This window comes from Corythoichthys intestinalis, chromosome 12, assembly GCF_030265065.1.
Source record: "Corythoichthys intestinalis isolate RoL2023-P3 chromosome 12, ASM3026506v1, whole genome shotgun sequence".
In the NCBI taxonomy this organism is placed as follows: Eukaryota; Metazoa; Chordata; class Actinopteri; order Syngnathiformes; family Syngnathidae; genus Corythoichthys; species Corythoichthys intestinalis.
Window position 1 is genome coordinate 2,197,499 of NC_080406.1, and position 21,742 is coordinate 2,219,240.

The 21,742-nt window shown below is 36.9% G+C and overlaps 1 protein-coding gene across 21 annotated transcripts in view; it reads left to right on the forward strand.

Annotated features, from left to right (window-relative positions):
* caska (calcium/calmodulin-dependent serine protein kinase a) overlaps nucleotides 1-21,742 on the forward strand; it is a 184,446-nt gene that overhangs the window by 85,782 nt on the left and 76,922 nt on the right. For all 21 annotated transcript variants that reach the window (XM_057852416.1, XM_057852415.1, XM_057852425.1 and 18 more), the window contains exons 2-5: nucleotides 6,915-7,027; nucleotides 15,876-15,981; nucleotides 16,282-16,359; nucleotides 16,442-16,514. In XM_057852416.1, coding sequence (XP_057708399.1) covers nucleotides 6,915-7,027; nucleotides 15,876-15,981; nucleotides 16,282-16,359; nucleotides 16,442-16,514 — 370 coding nt within the window. The remainder of the gene's footprint in view (nucleotides 1-6,914; nucleotides 7,028-15,875; nucleotides 15,982-16,281; nucleotides 16,360-16,441; nucleotides 16,515-21,742) is intronic.

Sequence of the window (21,742 nt, forward strand, 5' to 3'; positions counted from 1 at the left end):
CTCCTGATGGAGGGTATCAATGATGGTCCTCTGGACAGCAGTCAGATCAGCAGTCTTCCCCATACTAGTGATTTAGTTTACTGAACCAAGCTGAGTGTTTTTAAGGCTCAGGAAACCCTCGCAGGTGTTTCGAGTTAATTAGATGATTCAGGTGATTAGTTGAATAGCCTACTTGTATACTTTTTCATGATATTCTAATATTTTGAGATAGGATTTTTGAGTTTTCTTAAGCTGTAAGCCAAATTCAGCAATATTCAAATAATAAAAGGCTTGAAATAGTTCAGTTGATGTGTAATGAATCCAGAATGTATGACATTTTTGTTTTTTTAATTGCATTACAGAAAGTAAAGAACTTTATCACAATATTCTAATTATCTGAGACAGTCCTGTATGTTGCTGTTGTATGATGTGGGTGTGTGCATGTGTGTTTGCTTGGGCATAATGCCATACCACCTCACCCTTCTGATGCTAAGCAGCTTTAGCTTGATTGCCATCTGTTCTAGCAGTCAGTATTTTTGTACAAAGACAGCACCACTTTCCTCAGCCACCAAAACACACACAAAACCTGGGAGAGCCACAAACGAGAATATATGGACATAATCATACCTGAGATGAAAAATGAAAGTAATGTCATGTTGTTCCGCCTTTGCAGCAATAGTTTCTCCCAGCAGGACTTTGCATTGTCTGTAGGAGTTTTGGCAAGTTTTGTGAGTCACCAATGTTGGTCCTGAGAGAGGGAATGCTATCTCACCTATAGTTCATTGCAGACATTTTTGTTAGGCTTTAGGGTTCAACCTTTTTTTTGTTGGGGTTGTTGGTCTTTTTAATGATTGGACCATAAACATTTCCCTGGGAGCTCCACTCGCAACTAAAACGGGCATGCTGGGTCCGCTTTGTTTGGGTTTATCGCACAAATGTTTGTTAGTTCAACCCAAAAACCTCGGATAAGTTTGTGTGTTCAATTGTATATATAGTATATTGTATACAGTGGTACCTTGAGATACGGAAGCTTCGGTACACGAAAAATTCCTTTTACAAAAAGATCATTTTCGTTTCATATTACGAAAAATTATTCATTAGAAGATAATGCTCGTAGTAATAGATCGTTCCTGCAATGTAAACAAATGAAATTTACACACTTCAACGCTCATGCATATGAAACAAAAGTAGAATCTAACAAGCTTTTAGAGCTGCAGCTATCGATTATTTTAGTAGTCCATTAATCGATGAACTAGTTAGTTTGAATAATCGAGTATCGGATGAGGAACGTGAAAAATTAAAATACCTGAGCTGAGCCTTAAACGGTATAAAAATAATAATAATAACATAATAATAGTGCTGCAACGATTAATCGATTTAACTCGAGTATTCGATTAAAAAAAATATTCGAATTAAATTGTGTTGCTTCGAGTATTCGTTTAACTAAAGTGGCGTTGTAATGGTTTATTTGGAAAGTGTTTGCATTCCATTTTATTGATTTGGGTGGATACACTGCCCTCTGGTCTGCCTCTTTTCTCATGGCTGAACAAATGAGCCAACTGCTCCCTGTTAAGACCAATGTAAGCTATGTTTGAGCTAATGTTTTTTATTGCAAATGAGCCAACTGCTCCCTGTTAAGACCAAAGTCAGCTAAGTTTTTGTATGAGCTAATGTTTTTTATTGCATTCATAATTTAGTTTATAGGTATATTGAACCGTTTTTTTTGTGGGAATATGTGTCTGAAAAATTGTTAAGAGCATTGTAAAAAAAAACTTTTTATAGCATTTAAGCTAGCGAACTTTTCTATGTAAGTTAGCCAGTTGTTTTTTTCTTGTACATAGATCCTCATTAAAAAAAAAAAAAAAAATTATACCATTTGAGGCTCAGCTCATTAATTTTTCATGTTCCATATCCGATTACTTGATTATTCGAACTAACTAGTCCATCGATTAATCGACTACTAAAATATTTGATAGCTGCAGCCCTAAATAATAATAATAAGGACTATGTACAACAAAAGAACAATTGGCTAACTTACATAGCGAAAGTCTGCTAGCTTAAATGCTATAAAACGTTAACTTTTTTTTTTCTGTGTTTTTCTTAACAATGCTCTCAGCAAATTGTTCAGACACATATTCCCACAAAAAATATACCTATAAACTAAATTACGAATGCATTCAATAAAACAGTAGTGCAAACAAAAACTTGGCTTATGTTGGTCTTAACATCGAGCAGCTGGATTCAGCCCATGTGAAATGAGGCAGACTAGAGGGCAGCGTATCCACCCAAATGAATAAAACTAAGTGCAAACACTTTCAAAATAAACCATTACAACGCCACTTTAATTAAATGAATACTCGAAGCAGCAAACTTTAATTCAAATCTTTTTTTCTAATCGAATACTCGAGTTAATCAATTAATCGTTGCAGCACTACAAGCTTTATGAAGGCACAAACAGCAATGGCTGCCAAAGTTAGCTCGTGTTTTAGCTCTCCGTGTTTGCAATGAGTTCAGGTAGTCATGTGAGAACATCTGTAGAATGAGATGGAACCTAACAAACTAGTTAAGCGCAATGAGGAGGCGAGAAAGCAGTCCAGGTAAGGACAAGCAATCAGAAGACAAGACAGCTAATTAAATGTTGTGTTTTAGTAGAGCTTAGTATGAATTAGGCTATTTACATGTAAAATGCCAGTCATTACATGAAAAAAAAATGATACGAAAACCACTCAGAACAAATTTATTTAGTATCTTGCGGTACCACTGTATATACAAATGAATCGGTGTGGAATATTTCCGTAAAGTAAATGTACTGAATTATATAATTGAAATTATACACTAAACATCATGCAGGTAAAAGTATTAGGGCAATATTCACTCATTTTGCCTGCCTGTTTTCTTGTAATTTTTCGTCAACTGGATCGATTATCGGTGTAAATAGTCAGCATTCAGATGCATATTAGACTTTTAATAAATAGTTTTCCTTTTTTCATCCATCTTTCAGTAAGAGAGATTTGAAACTTGTTTTTATAGCTCAGCTGCAGTCACACCTACTGTCTACAGTTAACTTTATGAGATGCTGCCAACCCTTGGACTTGCCACTGTTATTTTTTTTATTGAACTACAAGCAAATATAAGTGAAAGATTGGCAGAGCAATTATAATGAAATGAAAAAGGTTTCATTTACTGTAGAAGAACTTTGGAAACGTTGTATTTGTTTCAAATTTCAGTTAATTCACCGGTTTCTAGCAACTGCTTCCAGAAATGATAGCACCTCTCGCAATATTTTTGTTGTATTGTATTGTATAGTGTGGTTATATATAGTGGTGCACGATAGCCATTTTTAGAAACAGATACCGATATCGATAACTTCCTGCTCCTCAAAGCCGATACCGATATCGATAACCGATAATAAATATATAATTTTTAAAATGTATAACCTGAGTTTTTGAACAGCTGGAGGTTTAAAAAAAACAAAAAATAACTAGTGGTGGATTCAACATAGATTTGCCTTTGATATCACCAGATTTTTCATAATGACATGAACAAAACAGTGCGTTTCACTTCTGCACTGCCGACAGCCAGCTAAGAATGAATGCACTTCCATAAACCACAATGCTTGGTCTTTTCTTGCTTTTATGGGAAGACACTCGTCTTAATATTGTGAAAGTACAACAGAAAAATACACGTATTCAATACTCAATATACAACAAAATGCACAATACACTTACATACGCAACTATTATATGTATAGCATAGCACACTAGCTTGAGCAACTAAAGCATTGGCTGGCTTCTATAACACAACTTATGAAGTTCTGTACATATGACCCTTCACCACAGAAGTAAACATATATTTCACATCCATATGTTATAGTAAACATAAAATACTTACATATATTTCCGAGGCGGAAACGTAACAGAAAGCATTCACGACTGTCAATGCTACCGCTAGACACCACAATGTGTAAGTGATTGAACCAAACTACTGTAACAAAAAATAAATGCAGTGAACTATTCTGACCAGCAGGTGGGAGCAATGCCCCGAAAATGGTCAACTGATTGATCGGGATGACGTCATAAATCCTATTATCGGACCTATAATTATCGGACCAATAATTGTCGTGCACCAGTAGTTATATACTATAAATATAAATATTAGTATTACCGTAATTTTCAGACTATAGGCTGCCTCTTTTTCCCTCATTTTGAATCCTGCGCCTTATACAGTGGTATGAAAAAGTATCTGAACCTTTTGGAATTTGACATTTCTGCATAAAATCACTGTCAAATGTGATCTAATCTTTTGTCAAAATCACACAGACGAAAAAACAGTGTCTGCTTTAACTAAAACCGCCCGAACAGTAATAGGTTTTCATATTTTAATGAGGATAGCATGCAAACAATGACAGAAGGGGGGGAAATAGATCGCAGACTGCTCTCTTGACCGAACCATGATGCACATCAGAAAATGCTTCCCATTAAGACAATTCTTACCCGGTGTGTGTTTTATAGTGGGCAGGGCAGCTTTAGGGCAAACACCTGACTTAAAATGTTTGGTAAAAATTCAATTGCTCTTTAAGTCTCTTTAGGCAGAGGGTTCACTTACTTATTTTTTCCCCTTCTGTCATTGTTTGCATGCTATCCTTTTTAAAATATGAAAACCTATAAATGTTTGTGTGGTTTTAGTTAAAGCAGACACTGTATTTTCATCTGTGTGATTTTGACAAAGATCAGATTACATTTGATGGTGATTTTATGCAGAAATGTGTGAAATTCCAAAAGGTTCAGATACTTTTCATAGATTTTAAGCACTGCAAATATATTATGATATAAATGAGATATAAACACGATAAAACAAAAAAATTTTTTTTTTTTTTTTTTTTTTTTTTAATTGAAAAAAATCCACGATGGACTGAGTGCACGAAGTAGTGAGGGATCATTTTATTGGTATAAGTATTAGTCATAGTTATAGTATATTATAGTATAGTATAGTATACTTATATATACTTATATGTACTATACTATAGTCTTAATATAGTATGGTATAGGATAGTACATGAAGCAGAAGGCTGCACCTGGCTCTCACGTCTCCCACCCTGTTGTGTTAAAAGCAATTGTTGGTGTCCCGCAAGTATTTTATAGGTCACACCAGACGTTTACTAAATCAGAATCAGAATAATTTATTGTCATTGTTCCAACACAGAAACAACGAAATTAAAAAATAGCAGCTCTCATGGACCAAAAACAAGGAAATAAATAAAATAAAATAACAGTACTTAAAAGACTATACACTCTATGAGGTGGGGGATATATACACGGGCAAGGATGATTATGAAAAAAAAATGTATATGCATTTCACTGTACATGTGCACATTGATCCAAAACCACATTCAGTGTGAGGCGTTCAGAGCAGCGACGGCTCTCGGATAAAAGCTGTTTTTTAGTCGATTAGTTCTGGCCTTTATTGCCCTGAAACGCCTCCCAGAGGGTAATAGTTGGAACAGGTGGTGGCCAGGGTGTGAGGAGTCTCTGGTGATGCTGTGAGCCCTCCTGAGGCAGCGGGTCTTATAGACTGACTCCAGGGATGGAAGAGGGCAGCCAATCAGTCTCTGGGCGGTGTTGATGACCCTCTGGAGCTGGTTCCGCTCTGCTGCGGTGCAGCTGGAGAACCACAGCGAGATGCTGTAGCTCAGCACCGACTCCACTGAGCAGCGGTAGAAGACCAACAAGAGCTCAGTTTTAATGTTGTTCTTCCTGAGAACCCTCAGGAAGTAGAGTCTCTGTTGGGCCTTCTTCAGGATCGCTGTGGTGTTGACAGTCCAGGTCAGGTCCTCACTGATGTAGGTGCCCAGGAACCTGAAGTCTGGCACCATTTCTACCCGGTCCCCATTGATGGTGATTGGCTGGATGTCCGGTTTACACCTCCTGAAGTCGACGATGACCTCCTTCGACTTGGAGGTGTTCAGAGTCAGGTTGTTGATGGTGCACCAGCCCGACAGACGCTCCACCTCCACCCTGTAAGCGGACTCATCTCCTCCTGAGATGAGCCCCACCACCGTGGTGTCGTCCGCGAACTTAATGATGGAATTGTTCGGCTGGGTGGGGGTGCAGTCGTGGGTGTAGAGGGTGTAGAGTAGGGGGCTGAGCACGCAGCCCTGAGGAGAACCGGTGCTGGTCCTCAGAACAGAGGACAGGTGGTGTCCTACTCTCACCCTCTGGGAGCGGTCTGTCAGGAAGTCCATAATCCAGCTGCAGATGTTGTGGGAGAGACCCAGGTCCCCCAGTTTGCTCACCAGTCTGCTCGGGATGATGGTGTTAAAGGCCGAGCTGAAGTCCAGGAAGAGCAGCCTGGCGTAGCTCCCCCGCTGTTCCACATGAGTCAGTGTGGTGTGCAGAGCTGTCGCGATGGCGTCCTCCGTGGACCGGTTGGCTCTGTAGGCAAACTGGTGGGGGTCCAGTGTGGGTGGCAGGCATGCAGTGATGTGACCCCGGACCAGTTTCTCAAAGCACTTCATAATGATGGGAGTGAGTGCGACTGGCCGGTAGTCGTTGAGGCAGTTGATGGAGTTCTTTTTCGGCACAGGGATGATGGTGGAGGACTTCAAGCAGGGCGGGATGGAGCACTGGGAGAGGGACTGGTTGAAGATATTGGTGAAGACCCCAGCCAGCTGGTCAGCACAGTCCCTCAGCACTCTCCCAGCCACTCCGTCAGGTCCAGCAGCTTTCCGGGGGTTCACTAAAATCTAAAATCTAAATCTAATTACAGGGCTGCTACGTTGCTCATAGTTGCAGCAATAGCGCGCTTTTCTGGCTACTGGGATATAACAGATGTACGCCATTTGCATTGGATACCATGTTATCATTTTGCACTATTCCTGCGTAAAAGAGGCTCGTCTTTACATTGCAGTCAAAGTGTTTTCTCAATGTATTCTTCAGGGGTCCGTTCAGCGTTGTGAGGAGATGCATCAACAGAGAGACGGGGCAGCAGTTTGCCGTCAAAATTGTGGATGTCGCTCAGTTCACCTCCAGTCCAGGACTCAGCACAGAGGGTAAGATATTTTTTTTCTTCAATCAATAAAACTAACAAAATGTCTGCATAGAGCTTTATCCCTGTTCGAGTTGTCCTTCACAGACAAATTATTATTTAATAGGGATGTCCCGATGACATATTTTTGCACCCGAGTCAGAGTCATATATATATATATATATATATATATATATTTTTTTTTTTAATATATATATATATTTTTTTTAAATCTAAAAGTTTTTTGAGTGAAAGCAGTGAATTAGTCTTTGTTTTTTTTATTCTAGTTAAATCTGAGATGCAATTGTTGGCTGTTTTCAACAATATACATCGAAAATAAAGACATTGATTGACTGAAAATGGTTCAAGATTAGATGAAATGTCTTGTTTTCTCATGTATATTTACAATTGCTCTTCACCTAAAAATATATTTGTTTTATCCGATTACACGATTAATCGATAGAATTTTCAGTCGATTACTAAAATATTCGATAGCTGCAGCCCTAATCATGACCCAACAGCGTTTAGTCACTGCAAACAAATGACTGTGAAAATCCTGAGTTTGTATTACACTATCGTCGTCATTGATCAAGTATCCTGATCATGTTATACTGCGACTTACTCCCTTAGCATTGCATGCACACTGTCAGACCTTAGAGTGAGGGAAGTGGGTCAAATTGTCCGTGCCTCGGCAGTGGATTGACCAACACACGCACACACCAGTTAGTGTCTCTCTAGCGTGTCCAGAGGTCCGTCTGACGAATAGGTCAGCTCTCTGAGGGGATGAGAGAGCAAAGCTACCCAGCGAATGAGCAAAATCCATCATGTGCCGCTGCCCGCTCACTTTCTCTCCTTCTCCGCTTCCCAATTTCCCACTCCCTCCCTTCCAGCTCTTTGATTTTTTTTTTTATCCCACCTCACTTGGTGTCCTCGTCGCCTTCCCTCTTTCTCCACTATCACGGAAGATGCTGCTTTGTGTGTCTGCTCATATTAGGAGCGGGAACCTTTTGGTACCTCACGATACAGTACGATTTGCGATACAAAGCTCACGATAACGATGATTTGACGATATAGCGATATAACGATTTTAGATACATTGGTTGGGAAATCATTCTAGGATATTGTCCAAAAACTAATAAACAAAAAAACTAGCTTCTGCTGTGAATTGGAATGAGTTTATCACTAGTAGACGTCCAATCCATTTGAACTGGGAGGGTGGCAGCAAATGAACATTCGTTCATTCGCTGCCATCCCTCCCACTTCAAACGGATTGAACGTCTATGGCTGTGAGTGGCAGCCAATGCCAGGCAATGAGTAATTTTGGGCCATTTAAGGTCATCCACCTGTTGATTTTCAGTTACTTCCTGTTGATTTTGGGGTATTTTATGGGTCACTTGCTGTTAATTTTGCGTTACAGAACAGGAAATGTCCTGGGAATCACCCAAATGAATAGGCAGTGACTCAAACTCAACAGGAAATGGAAAAAAAAAAAAAAACAAGTGACCTGTAAATGCCCCGAAAATCGGATGGAATGACTGTGAATTAGGGCAGCAGTTATCGATTATTTTAGTAGACGATAGTTAGTTCAAATAATCGAGTAATCGGGTAAGAACATGAAAAATGAAAATACCTGAGCTAAGCCTCAAGCGGTATTTAAAAAAAAACAAAAAAAAACTAGATACAACAAAAGAACAATTTGCTAACTTACATAGCAAAAGTCCGCAAGCTTAAATGCTATAAAATGCGTTTTTTTTTTTACAATGCTCTTAACAAATGGTTCAGACACATATTCCCACAAAAAACAGCTAAATATTCCAATAAACTAAATTATGAATGCATTAAAAAACATTAGCTCCAACAAAAACTTAGCTTACGTTGGTCTTAACAGGGAGCAGTTGGATTCAGCCATGTGAAATGAGGCAGACCAGAGTGCGGTGTATCCACCCTAATCAATAAAACTAAATGCAAACACTTTCAAAACAAACCATTACGACGCCACTTTAAAATACTCGAAGCTATAAAATTTAATTTGAATATTTTTTTCTAATCGAATACTCGAGTTAATCGAATAATCGTTGCAGCACTACTGTGAATGCTCTGGTTTTGAATGAACAAACGTTCCCAGTCTAAATGGATTGGGCGTCTAACACCGTCAATGGCAGCCTTTTTTTCAATTGACACCTTTTTAAAACGATATCTTGACTCTTGACAGGAGCATATCGATAACCTTTTAGGATACAAAGTATCACGATATATCACCATTTCGATATTTTGTCACACCCCTAGCTCATATTGTGGCTTCTTTTTCTTGCCGTCTACAAGAGATGCACAATCATACGCAGGCTGTCAGTAGTTTTATTTGGGATGATGGAAAGGGCAGGAAACAGGGTCAAGTATGATCATATTTCCTCAACTGCAGGTCAGTGTCAAGAAAAGACAACCGCAAATTTGTACAAGTGGTGTAACAGTATATGGATATGCTGAATTTCAAGATTAGCCAGCGGTCGATATTAGCCAATACAGGTAGTCCCCGGGTTACGAACGAGTTCTGTTCCTACTTGGGCTGCAGCTATCGATTATTTAAGTAGTCGATTAATCGATGAACTAGTGATTCGAATAATCGAGTCATCGGATAAGGAACATGAACAATTCAAATTCCTGAGCTGAGCCTCAAATGGTATAAATAAATAAATGGAGAGTACAACAAAAGAACAATTGGCTAAATTACATAGCAAAAGTCCACTAGTTTAACTGCTACAAAATGCTAACTTTTTTTTTTTTTACAATGCTCTTAACAAATGGTTCAGACAGATGTTCCCACAAAAGCGGCAAAATATACTTATAAATAGGGCTGTCAAAATTATCGCGTTAACGGGCGGTAATTAATTTTTTAAATTAATCACGTTAAAAATATTTGACGCAATTAACACATAAATGCCCCGCTCAGATTAAAATGACAGCACAGTGAAATGCGTACTTTTTCGGAGTTTTGTCACCCTCTGCTGGCGCTTGTGTGTGACTGATTTTATAGGCTTCAGCACCCATGAGCATTGTGTAAGTAGTTATTGACATCAACAATGGCTGGCTCCTAGTTTATTTGTTGAGTGAAAATTTTACAAATTTTATTAAAACGAAAACATTAAGAGGGGTTTTAATATAAAATTTCTATAACTTGGACTAACATTTATCTTTTAAGAACTACAAGTCTTTCTATCCATGGATCACTTTAACAGAATGTTAATAACGGTAATGCCATCTTGTTGATTTATTGTTATAATAAACAAATACAGTACTTATGTACCGTATGTTGAATGTGTATATCCATCTTGTGTCTTATCTTTCCATTCCAACATTAATTTACGGGAAAATATGGCATATTTTATAGATGGTTTGAATTGCGATTAATTGCGATAATTACGATTAATTAATTTTTAAGCTGTAATTAACTCGATTAAAAATTTTAATTGTTTGACACCCCTACTTATAAACTGAATTACTAATGCAATAAAAAAAACATTGGCTCAAACAAAAACTTAGCTTAGCTTATGTTGGTCTTAACATGGAGCAGCTGGATTCAGCAATGTGAAATGAGGCAGGCTAGAGGGCAGTGTATCCACACAAATTAATAAAACTAAACGCAAACACTTTCAAAATAAACCATAAAAACGCCACGTTAATTAAAGGAATACTCGAAGCAGCAAAATTTAATTCGAATCTTTTTTTCTAATCGAATACTTCTATTCTATATCGAATACTAGCTAATCGATTAATCGTTGCAGCACTAGTTCCTACGCTGGCGACGTAACCCGAATTTCTGTGTAAGTCGGAATTAACCCTTATCTATACCCCTTAAACCTCAAAATAACTATCAAAAAACATGTATTATACATCATTACACCGTCCTCGCCAAGTCGTTTGAGCTAAGTCCTAGCTAGATGGCGAGCTAAGCTCCGAAATGACGAAGTCAGACGCCCGTGTAGTTTCCTGACTTTATTCAGCTGTTCATGACATCCACACTTGCAGAATGAAACTAAAACAAAAATGAAATTAAATCAGTTTCATCTTCAATAACAGCAATTTAATTTTGCGTTCATAACTCGCTGCTGATACAGCAATAACAATCCACAGAAACGATTAGCATGCATCAGTTAGCGTCCGCACATCATCAAAAGCAATCACATAAACTCGCTCCAAGTATTCAAGCACAACTGAAAACGCACAATGAACAGTACAAAAGGTGTTATATACAGTTGTTGCTGCTGCGGATGCTTCACAAGCAACAAATATGCGCGCAGGCTTTCGCTCCCCTCTAACTCGGCTGCCGGAATTCTTTGTGTGTGCGCGTGCGACCATCTTCACGTGTGCAAATACGTTCTTAGTGTATGTGCGGTCTTACTCGCGTGTGGATGTACTACCTGCTATATTGCTGCCTGTGCCAAAATAAAATCATTTATCACAAAACAAAAGTCAACATTATTTAAAAAACAAAAACAAAAAACGACTGGAGACAAAATAGTGGATGGGAATCCAGCGTTGTAAAGTCAAAATCAGTCGGGGACTACCTGTTTAATGGGATAACTGTTAAGTTCGCTGTTTGGGTGATGAGCTATGTTAATTGTAATTTTGCACCACCTAGTGGTAAATGATAGGTTTGAGTTGGACTGCCCCACTTTTGAGGTTTGCTCTCGCCTGTGTGAATACAATGAGTGCATTTTTAGTGTTTTATATTAGTGTTTAGTCAAATCCTGGTAATATGTCTGTGCTAGCACTTACCGTAATTTCCGCACTATAAGGTGCACCTGATTCTAAGCCGCCACCCACCAAATGTGACACGAAAACGGCATTTGTTCATCGAAAAGCCGCATTGGACTATAAGCCGCAGCTGTCCTCACTTTATTATGGGATATTTACACTAAAAGATATTAACCAGTAACACTTCATTAAACTGCGGGATCATACGACGGTCAGAAGACCAAATGAACCACCATGAAGCTTTGAACCAAATGGCTGCAAAGCTTCATTTGGCCATCACTGCTCCCTTGGGGGAGACGGTCAACCTCTTCTGCCACCTGTTGTCAACACTGTTGTTGTCCAACATGCCTCCTAGCATGCATTGCAGCACAACAGATGTAAATAGCAATCAAAATTCAAATATACTGTATATATCTACTAGGGCTGCAGCTATCGAATATTTTAGTAGTCGATTAATCGATGGACTAGTTAGATCGAATAATCAAGTAATCAGATAAGGAACATGAAAAGTTAAAATACCTGAGCTGAGCCTCAAACAGTATGATTTTTTTTGTTTTTTTTGTCTTTTAAATGAGGATCTACAGTGGGGAGAACAAGTATTTGATACACTGCCAACCCATTGGCAGTGTATCAAATACTTGTTCTCCCCACTGTATATACAACAAAAGAACAATTGGCTAACTGACATAGAAAAAATCCGCTAGCTTAAATGCTATAAAATGCTGTTTTTTTTTTTTTTAACAATGTTCTTAACAAATGGTTCAGACACATATTCCCCCCAAAAAACGGCTTAATATACCTATAAACTAAGTTATGAATGCATTAAAAGTAGGGCTGTCACACGATTAAAATTTTTAATCGAGTTAATTACAGCTTAAAAATTAATTAATCGTAATTACTCGCAATTAATCGCAATTCAAACCATCTATAAAATATGCCATATTTTTCTGTAAATTATTGTTGGAATGGAAAGATAAGACACAAGATGGATATATACATTCAAAATACAGTACAGAAGGACTATTTGTTTATTATAACAATAAATCAACAAGATGGCATTAACATTATTAACATTCTGTTAAAGCGATCCATGGATAGAAAGACTTGTAGTTCTTAAAAGATAAATGTTAGTACAAGTTATAGAAATTTTATATTAAAACCCCTCTTAATGTTTTCGTTTTAATAAAATTTGTAAAATTTTCAATCAAAAAATAAACTAGTAGCCCGCCATTGTTGATGTCAATAATTACTTACACAATGCTCATGGGTGCTGAAGCCTATAAAATCAGTCGCACCCAAGCGCCAGCAGAGGGCGACAAAACTCCATAAAACACAATTAACAAGCAGTTCACGGTACTGTCATTTAAATCTGTCTGAGCGGGGGGAGTGTGTTAACTGCGTCAAATATTTTAGCGTGATTAATTTAAAAAATTAATTAACGCCCGTTAACGCAATAATTTTGACAGCCCTAATTAAAAGACATGCGCTCAAACAAAAACTTAGCTTACATTGGTCTTAACAGGGAGCAGTTGGATTCAGCCATGTGAAAAGAGGCAGACCAGAGGGCAGTGTATCTGCCCTAATCGATAAAATTAAATGCAAATACTTTCAAAATAAACAATTACAACGCCACTTTAATTAAACGAATGCTCGAAGCAACAAAATTTAATTTGAATATTGTTTTCTAATCGAATACTTGAGTTAATCGATTAATCGTTGCAGCACTAATATCTACTGTTTATATCTATGAAAATGTATGTTCTGTGCTAATTGTTTCTTCAGTTACTGTTCCAGTTGTTCCATTAATTGCTAGTTATGGTATTGGATAACACTTTATTCTACAGTGGCGCCATAAGACTGTCATTAGACAATCGTAATTATGACATGGCACTGTCATGAGCATTAATGAATGCTTATAACAGGTTTCATTTAGTGTTATTTGGCAAATTATCTCACTTTTGATGGGTGTAAAAGAACCGAGCTGGACATAAATGGAGTTAGTAACATAATTTGCTGGATGGCACTTAATGACATCTGTCATAAGCATTCAGTAATGCCCATGATAGTGTCATGTCATAATTATGACGGTCTTATGACAGTCTTATGACGCCACTGTCAAAAAAAGTGTTCCTAAATACCATAACAAGCAATTAATGAAACAACTGGAACAGTAACTGAATAAATAATTAGCACAGAACATGAATTTTGCCTGTTATTTATATCTATAGTGCTGCAATGCATGCTAGGAGGCATGTGTTGCCTATTAGCCCAAATAAATCAGCAAATGAGCCGCAGGATTCAAAATCAAGGAAAAAAGTAACGGTTTATAGTCTGAAAATAACGTTTTTATTTTTTTATTTTTCGGTAGGGCAAATTGTGCAAATACGTAACGATAAATGCCACCTCCTGCCGCAAGGTTCCAGAATATGACGGCTACTTACCGTCTGCTACGTCCCACTTCATGAATTGCCGAAATGGCTACCGTGAAAAACGTGTTTTAACTACAACTAATCAATCGGCAGCATTTTCTCGTCAAAGAGACGCGGCAATCCATCGGCCCTCATTATTTACCGAAGCGCACCTCGCGATCATTTATCTCATTTTACAGCTTTCCATTTGTGCCTGATGCCCATTGTCAGAATATTGATTTGTTCACAGGCTCTGCTTGCTTTTCCTGTGCGCATTTATTTCCCTGACTGCAACCTTTTATACCCTCATCATTAGTGTGCTTTAATGTATGAAATCAAACAGGGAGAAAGTTACAACTTGTTAGTGTCATTCATTTATTGGGAATTTGTTTCATTGCTTGAACAGTTTTAATTAGGGCTGTCAAACGATTCAAATTTTTAATCGAGTTAATCACAGTTTAAAAATGAATTAATCGTAATGAATCGCAATTCAAACCATCTATAAAATATTCCATATTTTTCTGTAAATTATTGTTGGAATGGAAAGATGAGACACAAGACGGTTATATACATTCAACATACTGTACATAAGTACTGTATTTGTTTATTATAACAAAAATGTCAAAATTGTCGCGTTAACGGCCAATAATTAATTTTTTTGATTAATCACGTTAAAATATTTGACGCAATTAACGCACATGCCCCGCTCAAACAGATTAAAATGACAGTATAGTGTAATGTCCGCTTGTTACTTGTTTTTTGGTGTTTGGCACCCTCTGCTGGTGCTTGGGTTTTTGATTTGAATTGATTTTATGGGTTAGTACCATGAGTGGGCATGGTGTAATTATTGACATCAACAATGGCGAGCTACTAGTTTATTTTTTGATTGAAAATTTTACAAATTTGTTGAAAGTATATATCCATCTTGTGTGTTATCTTTCCATTCCAACAATAATTTACAGAAAAATATGGCATATTTTATGGATGGTTTGAATTGTAATTAATTACGATGAATTAATTTTTAAGATGTAATTAACTCGTTTAAAAATTTTAATCGTTTGACAGCCCTAATTTTTATACAGAAAATAATTACAGTCTATCTGAAACAAATGATTATAACAATATATTTGAGAGAAAAAGCATGTTATTTTGCCTCATTCAATAAATAAATTTGATTGATTGATTGATTGATTGATTGATTGATTGATTGATTGATTGATATTGTGATAGACTGCAATAACTGCATTAGCCATCAAAGTGAGGTCTATCTGTAACTGTAGTCTTGAAACAAATCTGAATAATGAAAAACATTGCAATAAAATAATGCAAACTGGTTAAACTTGAGAGTAACTGAGCTGTCATGACAGAACATTGCTCCTCAAGTTCAGCATTCGCTTCAATGATATCTGGCGCCATCTAGCGTCGTGAATGGGTATAATGTCTAGACCCCGAATATAAGACAGCTCCCACTTTTTCAGTCTTATATCAATGCAAAAAACACCGTCTTATATTCGGGCCAATACGGTACTACCAAAGCATTTGTAATTGCAATCATTTTCTGGGAGAAATTGAGCATTATCTGACAGAATTGCAAGAGCGCCAATACTTTTGGCCAGCACTGTATAATTGATACCTTGCCAGTGATCTTTCATTGATATGATGTGAAAAGCTTGTTTAACGAATGTACTTTTTTCCCCTCCTTTCACCACTTAGACCTGAAGAGGGAGGCCAGCATTTGCCACATGCTGAAACACCCGCACATCGTGGAGCTGCTTGAGACTTACAGTTCCGATGGGATGCTCTACATGGTCTTTGAATTGTAAGCTGTGTTGTTTTTGGCTTTGTCTTTTGGACGAAAATAGTTATTCATATTTTAGTCATTTCAAATTCGTCTGAATGCCTGCCTTTATCTGTAAAGATTTGTCGCCCTCTAGTGGCACTCTACAGACACTCTCGCATGACTTCTTGAGCTCATAGCAAACACATAGTGCTGAAAGACGAGCTAATTTAATATTGAATACTGAATTTAATAACACGATTAAAACCTTGTGTTAGTTAGCTTTTTTTTTTTTTTTTTTTTTCTTAATGAAAACTGTCTACATCTCCGCATGGATGTCAGCATGGATGGAGCAGACCTGTGCTTTGAGATCGTCAAGAGGGCAGATGCCGGTTTTGTCTACAGCGAAGCGGTGGCCAGGTAAGGTATATTGGACGTCTGCTCTCAGCTCCAGTGACCATTTTAATTGGATTTTAACACACACTTTTGTTCCTTTTTTTAGTCACTACATGAGACAGATCCTGGAGGCGCTGCGTTACTGCCATGACAACAACGTCATCCACAGGGATGTCAAGGTATTCAAATTTAAAACTTTGAATTACGTGGGGGTTTTTTTTCAGGGAACTGATTTAACTCATTAGCTGCCATTGACTGCGCTCGACGTCCAATCCATTTCGTGTACCAGCCAAAATAGATTGGACGTCAAACTGGAGTTCAGCGAGAACGAAAAGTGATATTTGACATATGGTAAAATGGCTTTTGGCATATGGCATTTTTTTGCATATGGCTTTTGGCATGTGGCATTTTTTTGTCATATGGTATTTTTTTGCAGATGTCAAAATGGCTTTTTTGCAAATGGTGGTTTCTTTTTTTAATATGGCAAAATGACTTTTGGCATATGGCGTTGTTTTTTGTATATGGAAAAATGGCTTTTTTGTACATGGTAAAATAGCTTTTGGCATATGCCATTTTTTCGACAAATGGCTGATTTTGTATATGGTAAAATAGCTTTGGCATATGGCATTTTTTTGACAAATGGCTTTTTTTTGCAGATGGCAAAATGTCTTTGCACATCGTATTTTTTTTTTTAATATGGTAAAATGGCTTTTGGCATATAGCGTTGTTTTTGGTATATGGAAAAATGGCTTTTGGCAGATGGCATTTTTTTGGTATGGCTTTTATTTGGCATATGGCAAAATGGCTTTTGGCTTATGGCATTTTTTTTGGTATATGGCTTATTGGCATAAGGCAAAACAGCTTTTGGCATATAGCATTTTTTGACAAATGGCTTTTTTTTGTAAATGGTAAAATAGCTTTTGGCATATGGGATTTTTTGACAAATGGCTTCTTTTTGCAGATGGCAAAATGTCTTTGCACATCGTAGTTTTTTTTAATATGGCAAAATGGCTTTTGGCATATAGCGTTGTTTTTGGTATATGGAAAAATGGCTTTTGGCAGATGGCATTTTTTTGGTATGGCTTTTATTTGGTATATGGCAAAATGGCTTTTGGCATATGGCATTTTTTTGACAAATGGCTTTTTTTGGTATATGGTAAAATAGCTTTTGGCATATGGCATTTTTTGAAAAACAGTTTGTTTGTATATGGTAAAATAGCTTTTGGAATATGTCATTTTTTTGGTATACTGCTTTTTTGGCATAAGGTCAAATGGCTTTTGGCATATGGCATTTTTTTGACGAATGGCTTTTTTTGTACATGGCAAAATAGCTTTTGGCATGTGGCTTTTTTTTTTTTTTTTTTTTGGTATATGGCTTTTTGGGCATATGGCAAAATGGTTTTGGCATATGACTTTTTTTTTTCTTTGTGAATGGCAAAAAAGCTTTTGACGTATGGCATTTTGTATGCTATATGGCTTTTGGGGGGGGGGGGGGGGTGCATGCCATTGACGGCCATGCACGTACAAATTTCCCATTCAATTAAATGGCAGACAAACGTGTGGTTGTGATTTTTGACCATACACTTACCATTACAACGTTTTTCTGCCATTGAAAACAAATGAGAAATTTGGACGGGCAGGGCTGTCAATGGCATTACCTTACTTGGGTGCCAGTTAAATATCAACACACTGTAAAAGCCTACCATATGCCAAAAGCCATTTTGACATATACCAAATACCACTTTTCATTCTCGGCGCAGTTAAGCGGCAATGACTTAAACATTTGAGGGCTTACAACTTGAGATTGCAGCTATCTTCCTATAGATGGGGCTCTCTCCGCATCTCTGTCCTCATACTTGTTTATCATTAATATAAATCTTGGCCATACAATAGTTCGTTTTCTTCAACATTTTCATTCATTTTATCCCCCTTCAATATTGATTTTATGTTTTTTTCTGGAATGATGCTATTGTGAGGAAAAGTTTTAAAGCTTGGAATTCATGAGAACAACATTTTTACAAGAATAAAGGCTTACATTTTAGAAAAGGTGGAATTTTGACACAAGTTTTCAGTGCACTGTCACTGCGACCTTGGCGTTGTTAGCCTCACTTGTGCTAACCAGCCACTTGTTACCGCAAAAATAACTCATGGTGTCACCGTTAACTACATGTGCGCTTAGAAGGCTTTTAATCAGGTTCTAAATACAGCCTGGTTTCTACAATCGCCCTATAACAGAAGCTGCTGTCTGTTTCTTATCGGAGGTGCTCCCCCCAATTTATGTCTTCTCTTCTCTCATGGACACACACACGGAGACACACTTTACCTTTACAAGAAAACTGCTGGAGCATGCTGCAACTTCCCATGCATGAAGGTCACTCAATTGATTGAAAGCTTTATTATTTATTTCCCGTTAGGCTTCTTTTGTCCTGAGTGTGTGTGTATTCTCAGCCTCGTATTAGCCACTATACACTAGGGATGGCCAGAATTCTGATTTGCATTCATGGTGCCAAAATTAAATGAACAATAAATGATTGAAAAATAAAGAATTATAAACTCATTACATATAACTCCACTTTACCAGAAATAAAGTCAATAAGAAAACTAGAAAAGTAATAAAATTCACAAATCTGTTGAAAAGCCCGCAAATTGCATCTTCATAGTTGTCATTGCATTGGCATGTCCTATGATTGCCTGCCTGTATTTGTAAAGCTTTGGTCGTCCCCTAGTGGCGTTTTGGGGTAACTACTGAACGTGTGATTTAATTTATGAATGATTCCTTTTATCTCATTTCGATTTATTTTATTCATATGAGACATTTATTTTCTAAAGTTTCAGTTGAAGTTGTTCAGAATGTTTATTTTATTTGTAAAACCTTGATGTTGTTACATTTATCCATAGACTTCATAACCTTTTGACATGACACGGGAAACGGGGCCGATTCGTAGGGGGCCTATTTTCAAAAACTTATTTTACGTATATTGTCAAAGTACAATGCTACTCTGTTAGTGAATGAGGTATATAATATTTTTTTGTGCAAATATGTGTTTGAATGATTTGCTGAGAAACGTGAGCATTTCATAGCATTTGAACTATCAAACTTTTGCTATGCAAGTCAGTCAATTGTTTTCTTAAATCCTCCTTCATTTTCTTTTTTTATACAGCTTGAGGCGAAACTCAGGTATTTTAAATTATTTATTTATTTATTTTTAATAAAAGTGGAATTCTGCATAGTTTGATGAAACACTCAGGAATTTTATTTTTTATTCGCATTTAATAGTCTTTTGAAAGTGCAATCTTAGCAAGCGTATCTTTTACATCTCTTAAAATTTATCCTGCAACGCAATAAATCTTTTTAATCCAATGACTCGATTATTCGAACTAAGTAGTTGATAGATTAATCGACTACTAAAATAATCGATAGCTGCAGCCCTACTCACAATACAATTACCAATAACACATTAAGTTCACGACCGCATATATCGGAATTGGTTTTATATCGGTATTGGATTTTTGGAGTTTGACAATATTTGGATATCGGTTAAACAGTCATTATCGTCTAACTCTGATTTTGGACTATTAGGCTCACCTGACTGTAAGTCACAACTAGACATGTGCTGATTACCGGTTTCTATGTATACCGTGGTATGAAAACGGCAAGGTTTCAAAATTGCAAAAATTTCCGTCATCAAAGTATTAGCTATTTTTTATGTCCCAAAAAATGCATAGAGAAGTCCCTCACTTGCAGCTGACAGCTCAACCCTCTCCCACCGGCTGTTGCTTAGTGTCAGTGAGTCAGCTGTGCTACACGATGGCTGGAGGAGGTGAAACTTCTGAATTTTTTTCCCCCCTCTGAAGAAAATGAAATCGCTGGTGTGGGAATATTTTGGCTGAGGCTCAGACGAGGAGGGCCAATCGACATGTAAAACTTGTTTGTGGAGGGTGGCTGCCGAGGAGGTAATACATCCAATATGATTTCACATTTATACAAAATAGGGCTGTCAAAATTATCGCGTTAACGGGCGGTAATTCATTTTTTAATTAATCACGTTAAAATATTTGACGCAATTAACGCACATGCCCCGCTCAAGCAGATTAAAATGACAGAATAGTGCAATGTCCACGTGTGGGTGCAACTGATTTTATGTGCTTCAGCAACCATGAGCATTGTGTAATTATTGACATCACCAATGACGGGCTGCTAGTTTATTTTTTGTTTGAAAATTTTCCAAATTTTATTAAAACGAAAACATTAAGAGGGTTTTAATATAAAATTTCTATAACTTGTACTAACATTTATCTTTTAAGAACTACCCGTCTTTCTATCCATGGATCGCTTTACCAGAATGTTAATAATGTTATTGCCATCTTGTTGATTTATTGTTATAATAAACAAATACAGTGCTTATGTACCATATGTTTAATGTATATATCCATCTTGTGTCTTATCTTTCCATTACAACAATAACTTACAGAAAAATATGGCATATTTTATAGATGGTTTGAATTGCGATTAATTACGATTAATTAATTTTTAAGCTGTAATTAACTCGTTTAAAAATTTTAATCGTTTGACAGCCCTAATACAAAATTAAAGTTTAATAAGCATTGTCATGAATGTTTACCACCAGCGAAGACATTGAACTCCAGCGTGTTTAGTGTGTCTAGCGGTGGTAAAACGTGGTGGTTTTTTTCTCTCTGGTAACTGTGTTGAGAAAGAGTGTGTGTATAATGTAAACATGATAAGAAGAGTCATACGCATGTGCTTATTAGGGAAAATAATTCAATTATTTTTGTTCTGATGGTAATAATATTGAGCTGTGGCTTCTTGGCTCACCTAAAACACTGCATTTATTTTAATTTTATTTAGAATTTTTATTTTTTATTTAGAACATTATTTTAAACTTAACATTATACCTATGTACCAATTTGCTAATGTTTTGGAAAATAAAAATCCTGTTCAGTGGATTATTATTAGAGATGTCCCTGATCGATCGGGTCCGATCACGTCATTTTCAAAGAATCGGAATCGGCAAAAAAAATATCGGACATGCCTTTTTTAATTTTTTTTTTTTTAAATAAATTGTTTTCCAATTGTATTTAACGTTACAGACATAATATGTTACACTCATCCAGAGTCTTTAGTTTAGGCTTAAGGTAGGGTTATCAAATTTATCCCGTTAACGGCGGTAACTAATTTTTTTAAAAAATTATCACGTTAAAATATTTAACGCAATTAACGCATGCGCTGCACGGCCCACTCACACATTGTCGCGTTCACTCTGTAATGGCGCCGTTTTACCTATATATAGAGCTAAAAGGCAGCGTAAAATGAGTAGAGTGAATTTTGGCAGCCTTTGGAGCCTCTTTTTAATTGGCTAAAGCCTTACAATCCCTCTCCCTACGATTA